This window comes from Buteo buteo, chromosome 10 (genome assembly GCF_964188355.1).
Source record: "Buteo buteo chromosome 10, bButBut1.hap1.1, whole genome shotgun sequence".
Lineage (NCBI taxonomy): Eukaryota > Metazoa > Chordata > Aves > Accipitriformes > Accipitridae > Buteo > Buteo buteo.
Window position 1 is genome coordinate 23,892,632 of NC_134180.1, and position 17,494 is coordinate 23,910,125.

The following is a 17,494-nucleotide window of genomic DNA, read 5'->3' on the forward strand; positions in this document are numbered from 1 at the left end:
TCCTTGCAAATTAAAGCGTTGCAAGAGAAATGAAGTTAACTCATCAGCTCACTAGGCATAAAGGCAGGGTCCTGTGAAGGGGAAGTTGGAATTTATACTGAAATGATGAAACATCCAGAAATAACCCAGATCCTTTAAAATATTTTTGCTTGTTTTGCTTTACGAGTGTTACTTGGAGTGATACAATGAAGCAGAATTATGTGTTTCTATATGCCCTACATAACAAACTTCCGGGAATGGAAACGGTTATCATGGTGACTAAATATAATTCTGTTTTCTAGCAGTCCTAGAAATGTCTTTAAATATTCATAATCTAAGTGGTGTGGACAATACAAATCTAAACAAATTAGTATGAAGCTGGGATATAATGTTGAGTAATTGTGTTTTGTTTTTGCTTAGCACTGTAAATAGGTGTGTGAGGTGTGATTTAAGAGACTTTGAAATTTTTGGGAAATTTTATCTATATTTTAAAATTTCCTGTTCTCTTTCTACAGAACATTCTGGCTTTAAATCCCCGAAAACAGACACATGCAACTCTTCATTCAACTGCAGCAAAGAAACAAATCAAGAAGCAATGGAAAAGGAATTCTGACAAAAGCTGTTCGGTAAGTGCATGTTTATTATTGCATCTGGAACATGCAATAAATCATTGAGGCTGAAATCTCAGTTGTGTGAAAAATTAAAATTTGAATTTCCTGTGTTGTTCAGTAGCGAAATTTGGCCCCTAGTTCTGTTCCTGTAGATACAAAGTTACTTTGTGATCAGCTATGTACTCTTCAGAACCCAGTACATGCCATACTTTTTTCCTTTTTGGTGATTTAGTAAGCCTTTGATGCAACTTTTTCCCCTTTTGTTATGGAGTCTGATCCGTTTCAAGTATCAAGCAATATCACAGCTGGCTCACCACCTCCCGAGCCTCTTAGAGCCTCTTGCTGTCCCTGGGTAGCCAGCGTCAGCTGCCTCTTCTGCCACTTGCTCCTTTTCTTTCTGTTTTCCAAGAGTAACACTGGGTAGAGCAGCACTTCACTATCCTTTCTGAGACTTTTAAAGGTCATTTTATTTCAGTACAGAAATAGGGGAACCCATCACATGTACCTATTTTATGTACATATATAAGTATATATAGAGCTATCTATATATGGACTATATATACATGACCATATTTATATGTTACATATAAATACATAAAGATTAGATTAAAACATGGCTCTGGATTTTAAATTTTGTGCATTGTATTTTTCAGGAAATAGGTCGTTTTAGAACAAATATTTTTTCATTATAGACTATATTCTTCAGTATTTCTGCCATTAGATATCATCGTTTTCTCTCTAGGTATATAAATTCCTAGTCTCAATGTGATATTTGACTAATCCTATAGACTTAGTTGTCTCTTTGATCTCTTGTCTGATTAGAAGGTTTGTAGTGTTTTTACTGTCGTCCTACAGATTCTCTTAGATAATCCTGTAAATTTAGAAGAGTTTTAGGTGGAGTACTACTTCTACATCTGCAAACTATTTCCTTTATGGGTATAATGTTATGGTGTATTTTCATAGTGTTATCAAAACACCTTCTCTCACTAAGTAGGAAAATTCAGGTTTGATAGTTGATACTCGTTTATAATTAAAAAAAACCCCAAATCCAACAAAACACAAACCAAAACAAAAACCCCACAAAGTTCCTCAGTTTCTCGAAATCATGAAATCCAGTAAGACCAACAAATATTTTCTGGGAGGAGCAACCCAGGGCATCCTTAGCATTTCATCATACTCTAGTATAGTTTACCATTTTATAGCATTGATTATAAGAATCTCTCTCTTACTATAGCTAATATTCCTATTTTCTTATTTATTGGCTTAGACATTGTTATAATAACTGGAAACTAATGTACATGAAAAGCTTCTGTTTGTGAACAGGGATGATTATTTTGGGATGTCTGATGCAGTTATTGCCCACAACTATTTTTTCCTGTTGTACAGGTGGTTGAGCTGCTCAGCAAGTGGCTCCTGGACAGCTGCAGTTTACACTGTTATGTTTTCAGGTGACCTGAAATCAATACTGGGCTGTAAACTCCTCCGTTTTCAGAAAGTGTTTATTAGGAAGCTCAGGTATCCATGCAGCAGGGCAGCTAGGTATCTGTGTAGTAACCTGATTAGCTGTTCCAATGTAAATTATACTAGTTAGTTAAACATCAAACTATAGCGTACACATATGTATCTTTCTAGTGGGTGTGTTAACACACATTTTCTAAAGCTACTAGGCTTTTTCACTTTTGGTTGTCTCTGAGCTTTTCCTCATATCAGCCTTGTTTGATTTTTCTATTCAGTTTATTTGTAAAATGTTTGCTATTTGAAGGGTTTGCTGTTAATTGTGAAAGTTTTTCCTAGAAAGCTTCCTAGAAATTGTCTCTCTTCCCATGTTCCTGCTTTTAGCTGTGTGTGCGTGCTTCATGGTGTCCCAAATGTTCTTGGATCCCCAAGGTCTGAGCTTCTTGGGCTGTGCAAACAGCACCGATTTTGGGTTCATCGCTAGGTTGTGTGCCTTGGCTGGATTTTCATTTGAAAGAAATTCTGAACATTGTCAAATATTGCAGGATGATGTTTTGGCATGGGTTTACAATCTAATAAACAACTTGGTTTTATAGTTCTGCATTACTGCATGGAGATCTGTGCCGTTAAGACCCTGCACTGAGATCTGCTCATGTGTTGCAACTTAGAGGGTTAAAGGTTAGAGATAAGCAAATAGGTGTATCTGTACATGTACACACCTTCATCACAGATAGTTATTGTACTGTATGTTATGAATTATTTGGTAGAAATGTCACATTATTTAGTTTGAAAGTCATGATAAGAAATGTAAAATGCTGGAAGAAACTGTAAAGGGGTAGTCCTTATTTTTAGGCCAGTAATGGTCCTAGTTTTTAGAACTGTCAAACTTTTCTTTACTCAGAAATATGTAGCTTACTTTTACTGTGCAAGATTTACCGCACAACTTACTATTCTGTCGGAAAAAGCCCTACAAAACTAAAAACATCAAACCCAAACATTTGTCTGGCATCCCCTTACATTAAAGGCGTTAGGAAAAAATGAGAGACTTTTTACATTCTGCAGGTCATTGTTGTTGAGTGATTTTAATAAACAAAGAAAACGAAGTGATAGAATCCTTTCCTAGCCTTCTTAAAATAAGAAAGCTAATGTGCGAAAGGATACATTGAGCACAACTTTTTGTTACGATCTAAAAAGCCATTGGCAGTAACATTTAGGCTGGCTATTAAACAGGTCAAGCTCTATTTGAAGTCCATAGGAAGTATACTTGTTTGCATTTCCTCGAAACCTGAATTTGGCTTTTAGCTTTGGATTCTTTTAAAGCTGTACTGATGCTGCCTTTGCAGAATTACTGTTGGAGGGAAGGTGGGAGTATGAAAATACAAAACTAATTAAATTAACAGCCCTCAAAACTCTGAACAAAAGCTGCATCTGCTGAGGCATGCATACAGTGACTTTGTAATGTCTAATACACTTCCAGATGGCAGACTTACATATTTCCTCAGAATAATTACACAAGTGAAATTTTAACTCCTAGCCTGCTCTGAGACACTTTGGGTTGCCCATTAAATGAGTTCTGAAGTGGAAACTGAGTGTCAATATCTTTCCTCATCATTAGAAAAGCATTCTCCTAAAGGAAGGTTCAATTATGCTTTCAATGAGTGCTGCTGTTTATTTTCTGTGCTAGCAACCGAATTTTGATGTAAAAATGATTTATAGCTGTAGGTACAAGATCAGTCGCTTTTCCTTCAGAAATTTTAACTCAGAGATTTATATCACAGTACGTAAACTATTACTAAATCACCCTCAGTAACAGTGCTAAACCTAAGCATCAACACTCTGGTTTCTTCCGAGTCGTCCTGAAAGGTGGTATAAACAGATGCCACTAGTCTGTCTGGGGAAACAAAGGTTTCTGTCGGTCAGAAGAAATTAAAAGTAGAAGAGTTTTGAGATAGCTATACTAATAATAAATCTTGGAGAAGGAAGCAAAATTTAGATCACATTAGGTCATCAATTTACAGATAAAACTAAAGCAAAGGAATGAACTGTGGAAGCTGTGAGGACTTTGATTTCAGGGGTTTTCTAGGTACTTCAGGATTCTTTAGACATCTGATCTATGTTTTGATTTATGGTTTCCAATTCTCTATAATTCCATTTCTGTATGTATTTTATGCTTGCTGATATTTAAATCATGAACTAGATCGGCACACATTGTGTGCATTTGCGTTGCATCCAGCATACTGAATTCTTTGCTTTATGAATAGGGTTTCTAAGCATTATGGGACAAGTTCTGCTTTTACCTTGTAAACATGCGGGTTTGTCGTTTTAATGAAATTCACCTCTGGAATTTTTACAAATTCACTTGTCACTGGAGAATTCAGTAGGATATTGTATCCAGCCTTTTTTTGTAATGAAACCTTGGAGGTACCTACTAAGGATACGTGAGAAGGTGATATAAACCCACCTATGTATTCAGACATTCTTCAGTTTCTGCATTTAGAAATGATAATAATAATTGCTCCAGATGGAAGAGTTGGAAGTATTTCAACAAGACAAGAAAGGTGAAAAGGAAATGAGGTTTAAATTGGTTTGTAGTTAATTGCCATAGCCTGTAACAGTATTGATTTTCTGGCAGTGGTAGCATTGTTCTTTGTCCTTACATTTGCTAAGCCCGATCAGCATTGTACAAGAGCCTCTCTTCCTTGAAAAAAATAATTTTTAAGCTCAGCTGTTTTTTTGCAGGGGCATCACTTTTGGGCAAGAGTCTTTAACTGTTCTATAGTTCTTTCCAGCCATTAGAGAGAACCAAATTCTTCACCTTGTCTTTTTCTTTGCAACATTAAGGTGCAACTACCAGATTGCTCTGTGCTAATGGTGGAGAGCGAGATCTGCACTTCATTGCAAGGTGTAACAGATCACATTGCTCTTTAAATTCAGAGGACAAGGTTACTCCCTTAAAACAGTAGTAATAAGAGTTTGCTAGAACTTCAAACTGCTTTTTGCTTTGATAGTAGTTCTGTGGCTGTCACTGCTATATATGAACATCCAGAAAAAGGAATTCTTATTTAAAAAGGTTTGTAAGTACCTCTTGGTGTACAAATCTCCAAGCCTGCATAGAAAAACCTGTAAATAAGATGATTCTTTCTCAGCTGTAATCAGTTTGTTACTCTAAGTATTGCCTTCCAGTGAGATGGAAAAATGCCACGTGATTTTTGTGCCCTATCATGTATCACAGTTACAGAATAATCAAGGTAGCAGTTCACAAATAACTGGGTTGAAGCAGAAATAGTGCAAACTGCAAACAAGTAGATATGAAACCAGTTCACCCAAGGCCTGAAATCAGGAACCTTAATGAATAAATGCTTTTTCAGTGAATCATTTGGCCATTTCTAGACATGTATTGATGAAAGATTATATATTTATAAATAAAAAATAATCCCAAATATTGTAAAATAGAGAACACCCATTAGAGGAAATCAACTCAATTATCTTTATAATCTAAACGTATAGTTTACCTTTGCAAATATTTATTTTTGTCTTCATTGCATATGAATATGCAAGTTTAGCTCCTTTCTGAATGGATATACAATGGCAGATGTGTCTCTAATCGCTGCTCTATTCAAACATTAATTGGTAGAACATATGTAGAATTCTACTAGTCTGAATAGGTATAGGATAGCAGCAGTCTTTTTAATCACATCACTATTCAACCACTAATTGGTGTGATGATTAAGGGACATTAGAGGGAGCACTTTGACATCTGATTCTTTGAACTGATGTCTGCTCGGGCTGCACTGTATTCATCATGGCCAGACTGATTTCTTAAATAAAACGCTCTGATTCCCAAATGTGGAAAATATTGCATTAGGATCTATTGAGGTGATTAGGGAATTTGAGAATTATTCTTTTATTTAACTAGTGATTGACTGTATATGCACAAACTATTCATATGAATATTACATGAGTTACTGAGTATCAGAAAGAGCTGAGAAGTAACATCAAGAGATTTTCTCTTTTCTCGTAGTGTCAATAATTAAATATTAATACACATTCTAAAATGTACCAGTTTAATCATTTAGCAAATTCCTACTCATGCATTTTTTAGATTAACTAATTACTCCTCATTTTCTCGTATTGATACCATATGCTGGCATTTATAACCATTTTACTGGAATAAAGTGGTTTACATGTTTATATATGATATCACTTATACTTGCTCTAAGAAATGCATATTATAATCCTTGAATTTTCTGTTTTATTTTAGTTTCAATGTATTAAGGTATTTTCATTGGAATATCTCAATAGGTCCTAACTTGCCTGACTACTACAAATTAGTGCTTTTATGCACATTTTCTGTGTATCAAATTCTAAATACTAGCTGATGGCAAGTTATGCCAAATCCTTTCTTAGACTTCTGCAAAAGGTTCCTTCCTACCTTGTGGCTCTTCTGGAGTGCTATGCAAAACCACCTCTGACCTCTTAACTTCCTCTCTTCAGACTTCTTCAGTTTTGGTGTCCTTCAGATTTGATGCTGGATGATTCCACTTCTTACAGAGCAGCACTTACCAAAGATTTTCAGTTCCAGATGTATTTCTGAACTTAACGATTTCAAAACCGAATTGTCTCAGAGTTGCAAATTGTTTGGTTTTACACATAAGTAAATGACAAAATCAGAAGTGCTTGTCTGCCGCAAATGCTGAATTCTAGATAAGTCTGATCAACTCATTCCCCTTCATTAAACCTGAGTGTAGAGATAGGACCAGAAACAATCTTCACTGTTAACTTTCATTTTGTGCTTAGGCTTATATTCTTTTAGATGTTGATTTCTATATGTGCACTTCCCTGTGGTTACTGGATGGAGATAAAGGTGCCTTCTTGTGTTGGTATATTGGAAAACAGAATAAATAACAAGAAGACTAGCTTCTCTTTTTTCAGCCCCTGTACTTCCACTTTTTTTTCTTTTGTAAGCCATTGCCTATACTGAAACCAATACTGCTCTTTCACTCTTTCCTTTCCTCTCGTAGACTTTCTTCTTGTGTAGCGAAAGTCCCATCTCTGTTCTGTTTAGAAATCTATAAAATTAAAAATGATCATGAGCATTAGGTTGAGAAATTGTAAGTGCTTGAACATTCCTTCTTGGAGAAACCTGTGCCATTGTTAGCCTGTTAGTAATTACTCACTTCAGATCTATTTATAGTGTCTAAACCCTGGAAGACATCTGCTCACTAGAAGTAAAAGGAGCTGAGAGACCAATTTTAGTGTGAAGGAAGTAGTATAGCTTGCTGAATGCTGTATTTTAAGCAGGGCTGATAGCACTGTCCAATATCAAGTTGCACCGAAGTGTTCATTACAAGACCCTGCTTGTGGTTTGTCTGCAACTTTGCCGTATATTTGGACAAAAATTTTCCACATACCAGTCCATCAATTCTTTTATGCATATTAAAAAATCAGTCATATATGGATATCAAAAAATGACTTGATTTAAGTATGAATGAAAAAGTCTGGCAGAAAAGCTTGGTTTTGATCTTTTAACCAATCCTGATAACATTATATTTAAAAAAACCACTAGCATCCTCATGCTTTGAACCAAGGATGTGTAACAGGCTGGGGATTAAAAAAGTATGTTGGTGCAACAGAACTGTCCAGAAGCTTTGAAAACCTGTTGTGTTTTTATCACGATGTACAGTCTTCAGGTGGAGAGCAGTTAAATGCCTCATCACTCACTGCTCCTTTGCTTACAATATTCAGTATTCTTTGCTTACATTAGTGTCCTCATTTCAGGACCTCCTAAATTTTTGGTGGTGCATCTCAGGAATGATTTGAGACTTTCATAATGATTTTTTTGTTGTTTTATGAACTGATACATTGTTTGAATATAGTGTTGAAAACAAACATAGTATCCCATCCAGTATTGATAATCAGAAATAATGTTTTTGGGATTCTTCAGTCTGCAAAGATGCTAGATACTCCTTGGTACAAGAACCTTCTTTGTAGCATGTGTGCTTCATATTGATGAAATGGGAACTGGTCCATCCTCTGGAACTGTTGTGTTGCCACGTTGAGGCATATTCCCTCTTAGTCTTTCTGGCTGTGTGCCTGTTCCAGCAGTTCCAGCTGTCTTCAGAAAGCTATATGTACGTGCTTTCTGCAGTCAGTTCTTCCATCTCCAGTCAGTCCTGTTTCATCAGCAAGTATCTGGAACAATCGCCCAGCAAAACTTTCTGTTCCCCTGTAATATTGAAGCAGGACAACAACCTCCTGTTGCTTAATTGCTAGCTGACGTGGAAGAGGTTTTCTATAGAGCTAAAGATCCTACCACATGCATTCCATTTGAAAATTGTCAAGTTGTAATTCATGTCTTTTTGTATTTTCCTTTAAAAAAATAAGTTGAAGATTTCTTGTTCATGTACGATGTGAGAGGAATGGTATTAACATTGCTAAATCAAGTAAACAAATTAAGAAGCATCTAAGTGACTATCTGTATAGCTGCTTTAAAGGATATGCGCTATTCAGGAATGACAAACTTAAAGGTAAAGCATTTTACGTTAATAATGCAACAGACAATAAAAAGACAGCAAGGGTAAAACCGTACCTTTATGGATCAAAATCACTTTAGGGAAGGGTAATAAACTAGTTTCTAGTGTACTGAGAATATGCCATAGAGTCTCCACACAGCAGGTTTAAATTAGGCTATGGCTGTAAATAGAAATCAATCTAATCATAGAATCATAAAAATGTAGGTTTGGGAGGGATAGTGAGAGAATTTCTGGATTGGGACAGGATGAAATATAGCTAGACATTTCTTCACAGATAGTTGAATAACCCACTTCTAAAGGCATATGATGTTGGAGGCTTCTCATTCTTCTTAGTGTTTAATCAATGCAACAGCAAGTTTTTCCTAAAATATACTCTATTTTATTTGTTGAAGATCAAACTGTTGTCCTTCTCCTCCTACTTGAAGAACACTTAATGATTGTTCCCTTTTTTGTATAAAATCTGTTATATTAGAAGATTCCTGTTAGATATCCTTCCAGTTCTCTATTTTCCTTCAACTCTTCTTTGCTGGTCATGTTTTCTGATAATGTTATTTTGGTGCTTTTCTTTGGATTTTCATTTTCTGCATCTTTCTCTAATTGTGATGATGATAAATTACCCAATTTTTCAGCTGGGACCTAGCTAGCACCAAGTAGAATGAAATAATTTATTTGCCTCATGCACTGAACTATCCCACGATGTGCTGTTCCTTCTGCAAGAGTGTTGGATTCTCTTGTATTCAATTTATGGCCTAAATTCTGACCCTTCAGTTTGTCTTGATTTTTAAATTCTTATCTTGCCTTTTAAAATGTTTAATATCTCCTCTTCCCTGTTTCCCTTATTCTACCAAACATGATGTTGGTTGAAACCATTAGTACGTTCTTCTTTTTCAGCTATCCAAGTCACTGGGGTCCTGGATGAATCATGAAGCATCTTGATTCAGTTCCTTTTTCAGTGATAGAAAACAAACTAGGGGTTGTTCTTCAGTAAGGAGAATGCACTTACTGAATATTTGTTTATGCACTCACTGGATATTTGTTTTATCTAGACTAAATTTTTAATTGGCTTATGAAAATGTGGTGTGGAATACTTATAAAAAAAGTTTATTCGAGATTTGTCACATCTGCCACTTATTCATGAGTCCATTCATCCTCTTAAAGACAGAAAATAAGATTGATTTAACTTTGTTTTTACATGCCCACGTTGGCTTTTTTTATATCACATTATAATTTTTCATAAATGTACTTAATTTTCTCTTCTAGGGGCTACAATTGCTATTTTCACTCCCTTTTTTTTTAAAGGGAAGCATTATATCTGTCTCTTCTGGCCTTTTGGAACCCTAAGCCCTCAGAGTCTTTGGGTGCAATTGACAGTGATCCATGCATTGCTTCTGTTAGTTCCTTGATAACTCAGTGATATATGAACTGCATCTGTCTGATTAAAAAAAATAATTCCCAAACCTCTTTTTCTCATAGCTAAGCCTGCAATCCCCTGTTCTTGCTAAAAATAATACTTTTAGTAATAGTTATGGCTATACCATGCCATCTTCATAAAGAGAGCAGGGAAGGCTGTAAATAATTCAGTTCACTCTGCATCATTTGTTATTTGCTCTCCTTTCCTGTATATAACCTGTACTTCTTTTTATTTTCATCTTACTTCTCATGTATATAGGACTATTTTCTTATTATGTTTTCTCTTCCTTGCTAATTGAAATTTGCTTGATGCCTTAGCTTTCTGATTTTATTCCTATAGTGCTTGTGCTGTAGAAATTTATATACTTAGGTATGTGTCATAGTTTCCCCGTTTTTGTGATTTTGATTTCCAGGCCATGGGGGAGACATGGTATGATCATAAAGGTCTGTTAAGTGGTGTGGGGTTTGTTTGTTTGTTTGTTTTCCTTTACTCGGGAATAGTTTCCCTTTGTGCATTTCTGGTTTGCCCTCTCTCCTTTCCTTTACTGATCAGTATATCTTTCAGAAGACATACCAACCTGAGCCTATTGAAATTATATTTTCTGAAGTTCACTGTCCTCATTCTGTTAACCTCACAACTATCTATACTTGGAATTGATTGTAATGCTTTCAGAGAGGTAAGTCATTGTAAGACAGTTTGACTTTCTATATACAGCCTGGAAAACCACAGGTCCTGATAATGGTAGGGTGCATGTATTCTTTGGTGTGATAACTGACAGACTTTGTTAGTAACGGTCATTAAGTCAGAAACGCTAACAAAATTTTAAATAGTATCAACCCTTACTAATTCAGGTATCAAGCTGAATGGACTTCAGCCTTAAACTTAGCAAATGGGGTAAGTCATAGAATAGATAATCACAGAATGTAACAAATGTCAAAAAACGTGTTGACGTGGCACTTCAGGACATGGTTTATTGGGCATGGTGGTGTTGGGTTGACGGTTGGACTTGATGATCTTAGAGGTCTTTTCCAAACTTAAAGATTCGATTCTATTCTAATGTTCATCAAGCTTTTTTTTTTTTTTAGTTAATTTATATTAAATTCTATAGAAGAATTACCAACATTTATTTTAGTATTTTATAAGACAAACTCAGAAGTTAAGAAAACTGTTTAGATCTCTGAACTGAACTAAACAGCTCAAAGACATGAATTTAGAGGAGATTGTTATTAATTGAAATATACAAAAGTTATTTGGAGTTTGCATCCCAACTTGTAAAGAAGAGTTTTAGACTAAACTGGAAAACAGCTTCAAAAAGAGTATTAAGAGTATGAGGATAACCCACAATGAATTGAAAAAAATGGGATTGATGGTTTGCCCATCGCAAACTTTGCAGGAAGTACAGAGGGAGAAGTGAGAGCTTTCAAAAGTCAAGTCACACTTGGTGAAAGAAATGAAAACAAATAGTAAAAGATTATTCAGCTATATAAAACAAATAGTAAAAGGTTGTTAAGGTATCTAAGTTAAAAGAAAAAAAAGAACAAGGAAAGTGAGTGTGAAGATAGGATTAAACATCCTAGGTATTGTCAAAAAACCTTTGTAAATCGTTGTCCTAGTTTCAGTAAAATGGGAGTAAAACAAGAGGTGGCTAATGGGCAGACAAGTGCAGAAATGGAATTTACCCCAGACAGGCCAGAAGGAAAAATGGAGGGTCTAATCTCTGAACTCAAAGGGACAGAAAAATGTCCGTAAAAGTATCATGGAAAAATTGACATGTGAAATTACAGGTCTAAGAGTAAAGCAAGCTGTATGTTATGGTACTTGATTAAAGAATAGCCGACGCAGTTTCTGTATGTTAAAAGATGGAGAATTGATGGGCAGCTATAACTCCGTCAGTGTCATATCAGCAGCATGTAAAACTTTGGAAACAAATGTTGAAGCAAAGATTTATTAAATGCGTTAAGGTAAATATAAGATGGAATAAGACATATTGGGCTTTATTGTTAGGGATAGATCATGACACACTGACAAGATTTTTTTTTTTTTTTCCAATTATTAATGAACTATCATCTGCTTAGGTTAGAATAGTAAATTGATAAGGGACTGGCTAGAAAGGAAATGAGAGTGAGTAGTGCTTAAAAAGAGGACTGAAGGATCAATCTTCAGATTCATACCATTTAATATTTTCATTAATGAGGTTGACATAAATATTAGGAGCATGTTATAAGAAAGTCGACAGGCACTGTCAATACAGAAGGAACTAGAACATCATAAAGAACAGTGTGACACTGAAGTTTAGAATAAAATAAAAGGTAAGAATAAATTTAGTAGTGCAATTAGGAGGCTGTACAGCCAAGGGCTGAGGATAAGAATGACTAGGGGCTTAGTGGCTGGAATTAAGAGAGAAGATGATTTAGAAATACCAGCTGATCAGAGGGTGATCATTCCATCAACTGGATGAGAAAATCTGAATGTGAAAGCAAGAGAGTAACTGATCATCCAAGTTATCACTTCCAGTCTCCTATATACTTCAATGTTTTGGACCATAGGTGTCTGACATAGCATGCTCAGTTATTGGATTGTCTTTCTGTGCCAGTTCCTACCTGTTAAAAAGGGATATTCATAGTATGTAGAATAAATTGCTTTTATATCACTTCAGATATTGTAGTGATGTCATTGAAATGTTCATGGGGAAAAATAGTTCTGCCTTCAAATAAGGTTTTGAATAGTGTGCAGTAAATAAGACTACACCCTGAGCACAAATGTTGAAAGACTATTGATTAGGTGAGTGCTCTCTGTTTTGTCTTCTGAGTCAGGCAGCACTTCTGTCTAAAATAGCATATGATCATGTCATTAAAACTGGTGCTTTGCTGCATATGTGGGAAGGGGCCAAATCAAGTTTTGAAACAGCAAACCTTTTTTAGGCATTTTTGAATTTAAGTGCTTGCCTTTGCAATGCCTGTGTTTGTTTTATGGTGACTTGTATCATCTATGGGTTCTGCTGTGTTCTCCAACCAACTCTATGTACCCTTACTTTGCCCATTAATTTCTATAAACATTTCTTTGTGACTGAGGTTAATAAATGGGGATTATGTACCTGAATATTATTTTCTGTCCTTCATTTACCTATGTTGATTGTTTGTGGTTTCTCTTTACTGTGTAACAATTTGTAGCTGAGAGATGTAGACTGCTATTAAATACTTTTTAAGGTATGTGCTCTGATGCACCTTCTTTTCACTCGCTACTGATACTGTGCTATGCAGACATCAAACTTTGAGGCTGAATAAAAAATTCCCAAGTAATAATACTGATTTTGATGCCCTTCAGAAAGACACATGTTAACTGAACATTTTATCCATTCTGTGGGCCTCATCACAGGTTGGTCCTTAGCTAATTTATGTGGTTATCTTTTGCTTTAGCATTTCTATTTCTTGACTCCCCTTCCAGGACTCCTAATACACTTAAAGTTTCAGTCCCTTGGATAAGCATTATTTCCATCCCAAAATTAAAAAGACTTTTCTTTCTCAGAAGTTGCCATTGGCTGTTGGAAGGAGTCTTTCATTGCTGTGAAATAAAAAAGGACTGTCAGGGAAACTGAGTTGGTATCTGTCTTCTTGAAACTCAGTTTAGCTAATGCTGAATCATCAATACTTTGTAAAGTATGAACTTAATGAGCATTTGTTTCTACTTTTGAAGATTGAGTCCAGCAAACTTTTGTTTTAAAAGAAATGAGGGTGGGGGGGAAGCTTCGCTTTCACCTCTGTCATATCTGAAGTCATTAGAAATAATAGATACTGAAAATCTTTGAAGATTGGATCTATAAGCTTTAGGAGCAAACTTCACTTCCTTTATAATTCCACTGCATTTTTGACAATTCTTGGACCATTTTTCCTGTCCTAGACAATATAGAGGCTACCTGCTATCTTTTCTTTAGTGTAAAGCTTTCAGAAGCAACTTTGCAAGAGTGTAAAAAGCCAAAGAATCTCAGCCAATAGTGCATACACAGTAACTATTTAAGAGTTGGGTGAATTTAACACAAATTTTAATTGCATAAGAAATATTATTTACATTCTATTTCTCAACGATTATAACAGTAATAGTATTGGTGACCAGCAGTAACATATAAGCTGCACGTGTTTTACAGAGTGCATGAGAGACAAGGGGGCAGCATGCATCAGAGTATGTGGCTTTTTCTTGTGCTGGAAAAGCAGTCCTGTTGCTGGTGCTTTCTCTGAAGTTTTTCTTTCTCTTTTATATTTTCCTCTGCATTTATTTGCTAGTAAACGGACAAACAACGTGAGAAGGAACTTGCATATATTTGTAGCAATAAGTCTGAAAAGCTCTGTTGCCACCAGGGCTCTAGAAAAGCTGTGGAGAGGTGCAGGGCGTTGCTAGGCAACACCGCATGGCCGCAGATAGTATTTTTCTTTTAATTTATTTGTTCTTCAGTTTGAGTGTGTCCTGCTTGGAGCCATTTGGGTAATAGTTAAGGAAGCACATAGAAATCAGGGAGCTGCAGGAGTGGAATAAAGGAATGCAATATGAAAAAATAAGAAAGGAAAAGCCATGACACATAGTGAAACAGACCAAGAGACATGAAATAATTAGTAAGGACTAGGGGAAAAAAGTAAGCAAGTGTGGGGAAACGGAACAGGAAAGGAAAAAACCCAAATAATGAAGAAAAAAAAAAGAAAATGAAAGATAGGGCACTACTGAAGAAAAATTAAATAATGAAAGCTCAGTGTGTACACAAGGGAAACAGGGAAACTACTGCGTAAGAATAAGCATTAAAAATCGGAGATAAAAATGGCTTCATGAAGAAAAAGGAGAAATTTCGTAATTATGTTAAAAGAATAATGATTTTTGTTTCTTCTTTGCAGCCACCCTGCTCTGTTTGCACATATGCAATAGTAGTAGTGACACTCAGGAGCTGGGGACTGATTAATAAGTCCAATATGTTTTCCAGAGAGGAAAAATAATTAAGAGTTTCAGTGTTATTTAGAAAATATTCAGTGTGTATGTTTGAAAATAGCATTTTCAAACTAGGTAATTGCATTTTATTGTAAAATGTGGCTGATTATACTAAGGGTACTAGGTTAAGCTCTGGTTGCAGGGAGTGGAAGCCCTTCACTTGCAATAGTTGGAGCCACTTCTAGACTTGAGAGTAGCATAGCCATGTGAGGAAAATGCTGTGACAGAGCCAGCCCTGCTGAGAGACCCAATTTATTAGCTCAGGAACTGTGCTATCTAGCCCAAATGTCTTGAACACTGTTTGTGGGACCTGAAGTAGACTCTTCCAAAGAGTGCTAAGTCTAGCTTATACCAAGGAGCCTTGCATTACACTTCTCTTCTGGTGAATCTTGGCTCCATATGTCCTTGCTTGCTTGGGAATTGCTGGGAAGGTGCTTAACTAGTGCTTTGGGGTATGCTTGTATTGCTCACCTCAGCTTGAACACAGCAATTTTTAAGACACTGACAAGAAGGAGAATACAGCACTCTGAGCTGTCTGAAGGCAGGCCAGAAGGTTTTGGGAGAAGAAAGCTATTTAGGCTGAGACATGAAAGCTTCCAAAGGAGTAAAAACCTTACAAAGACGACAGTAAATGGGACACAGAACTGGAAGAGTGCATACTGCCATACTGCGGTATTGAGTTGTTAGATGCTCTTCTCTCTAAGGTGGTAAATGGACTTGAGACTTGAGGCTATGTATTTATCCTGGGTGGTTTTTTCAAGCCGCATGTGAATAAACAGCATTACAGCAGCTTTCTCCTAATGCTCTTTCTAATGTTCACTGTGAAAAGAACTTTTGAATGCCCTGCTGACAAATGTAGCTACGCATAAACCCTGTTAATTTCTGTGTATAGGAAAGTTCTCCTTCATGTCATTTCTTACAGAAAAGAAAACAATACTGTTTATTCCCTTAAATTTGTATTGGGAGATTGTCAAGCTTATTAAACATGCATGGTATCTTATTCAAGGAAAATTACACTTATTTGAGAAGTTTTCACTCAGTTTTGATTATGTCTGTATGTCTGTAAATAGATGACACAACAGATGGTGACTACTTCGTAGGATCTGCAACCATTGTAATAGCCCCATACCTCTGATTTTCTGAATATTTTTTGAGAGAGAAAAAAAAAATATTTTACAGCAACAGTGTTTGTACTGTCCTGCTTTGTTGTTCCCTCCCACCCCTCGAGACTTGATGTTCCACCTCCTTAGCAATGAGTAGAAGCTTTCAGTTTGACTAACTTGGCTTGATGCATGATATTGAAAGATATTTAATTGTGCTGACTATTAAACGGTTTTGGCTCCCAGTGAACCAATTTAGTGGTTCTTTGTGCATTCTTATACATGCTTTCCAGTTTCATGGTTTTGTTTTTTTGGGTTTTTTTTGTATGCTTCCATTTGTCCACAGAATCTGAGGTCACTGTCTTACTGTATGTGGACCCTATAGTGTTACAATAAGGTTTTAGATACCAGTCAGTGATGAACATAGTAAAGAATGCGTATAAATATAGTAGTCTTTTCACTATTTTTTTTCTTTATAGTATTTTGGAAAAAAAAAAGAAAATGACAGCAAGTTTTCCTCTGATTTAGCTATTTTTGATGGCAATTAATATAAAATGTATTTAAATACTTGGCTTTCCTGAACATCTCAGTACAAGGACATGTCTTTTGAATCTCAAAGAAAAGGAGAAATTGCAGACTAGGTTTTTTTCAGAACTATATGAATTGTCAGCTCGGTTATATGTCTTCTCATGGCATGTCCTGCTATCATCTACAGTTACTTCAGAGTCAACATGTAGTTTAAAACATAAAAGCTGAGGTAACATTTTGTGGTGTTTGCATATGGCATTCATATGCCACTCATATGAGATTCAGATTATTTTAAGTCAAATCATTCTTCAGTTTTTTGTAAGGAATGATAGTGATAGAAAATCTGATACAGAGTTCCAGCATGTAACACAACTGTACCAGGGTCTTGATAAAAGGGTTGTGCTCTACTGGCTGCAGCCTTTTTCCTAATGCTTATTCCTTTGACTTGCGTAGATGGTTCTCAAGCAAACTTAATATTTCCAGTTATTCCTCTGGGAAAATCTAGTCTTAATTTCACATTTGGCCTTGTCTGTGGTAAGTACCCTCAACTGTCACATAAGGAAATTTGTTTCACTGCTAAGTCATCTATGCTGTGATGCTGATTTTCAGGGAACACGGTAATCCAGAACAGAAGCACATATACTCTTTCCTCGGTAATTCACCAAGTCAGAGGATGGGATCTTGTCGTGGTTTAACCCCTGATGGCAACTAAGCACCACACAGCCGCCTGCTCACTCCTCCCCCGTGGGATGGGGGAGAGAATTGGAAGAGTAAAAGCGGGTTGAAATAAAGACAGTTTAATAAGTAAAGCAAAAGCCACATGTGCAAGCAAAGCAAGACAAGGAGTTCATTAGCTACTTCCCATCAGCAGGTAGGTGTTCAGCCATCTCCAGGAAAGCAGGGCTCCAT

At 36.0% G+C, this 17,494-nt stretch overlaps 1 protein-coding gene across 4 annotated transcripts in view; it reads left to right on the forward strand.

Moving 5' to 3' along the window:
* Positions 1-17,494, forward strand: part of DPYD (dihydropyrimidine dehydrogenase) — a 371,706-nt gene that overhangs the window by 21,360 nt on the left and 332,852 nt on the right. For all 4 annotated transcript variants that reach the window (XR_012652042.1, XM_075038929.1, XM_075038930.1 and 1 more), the window contains exon 2: positions 495-605. Coding sequence is in view for 3 of the 4 variants with exons in the window: in XM_075038929.1 (XP_074895030.1) it covers positions 495-605 (111 nt within the window). In the remaining variant the exon portion in view is untranslated. The remainder of the gene's footprint in view (positions 1-494; positions 606-17,494) is intronic.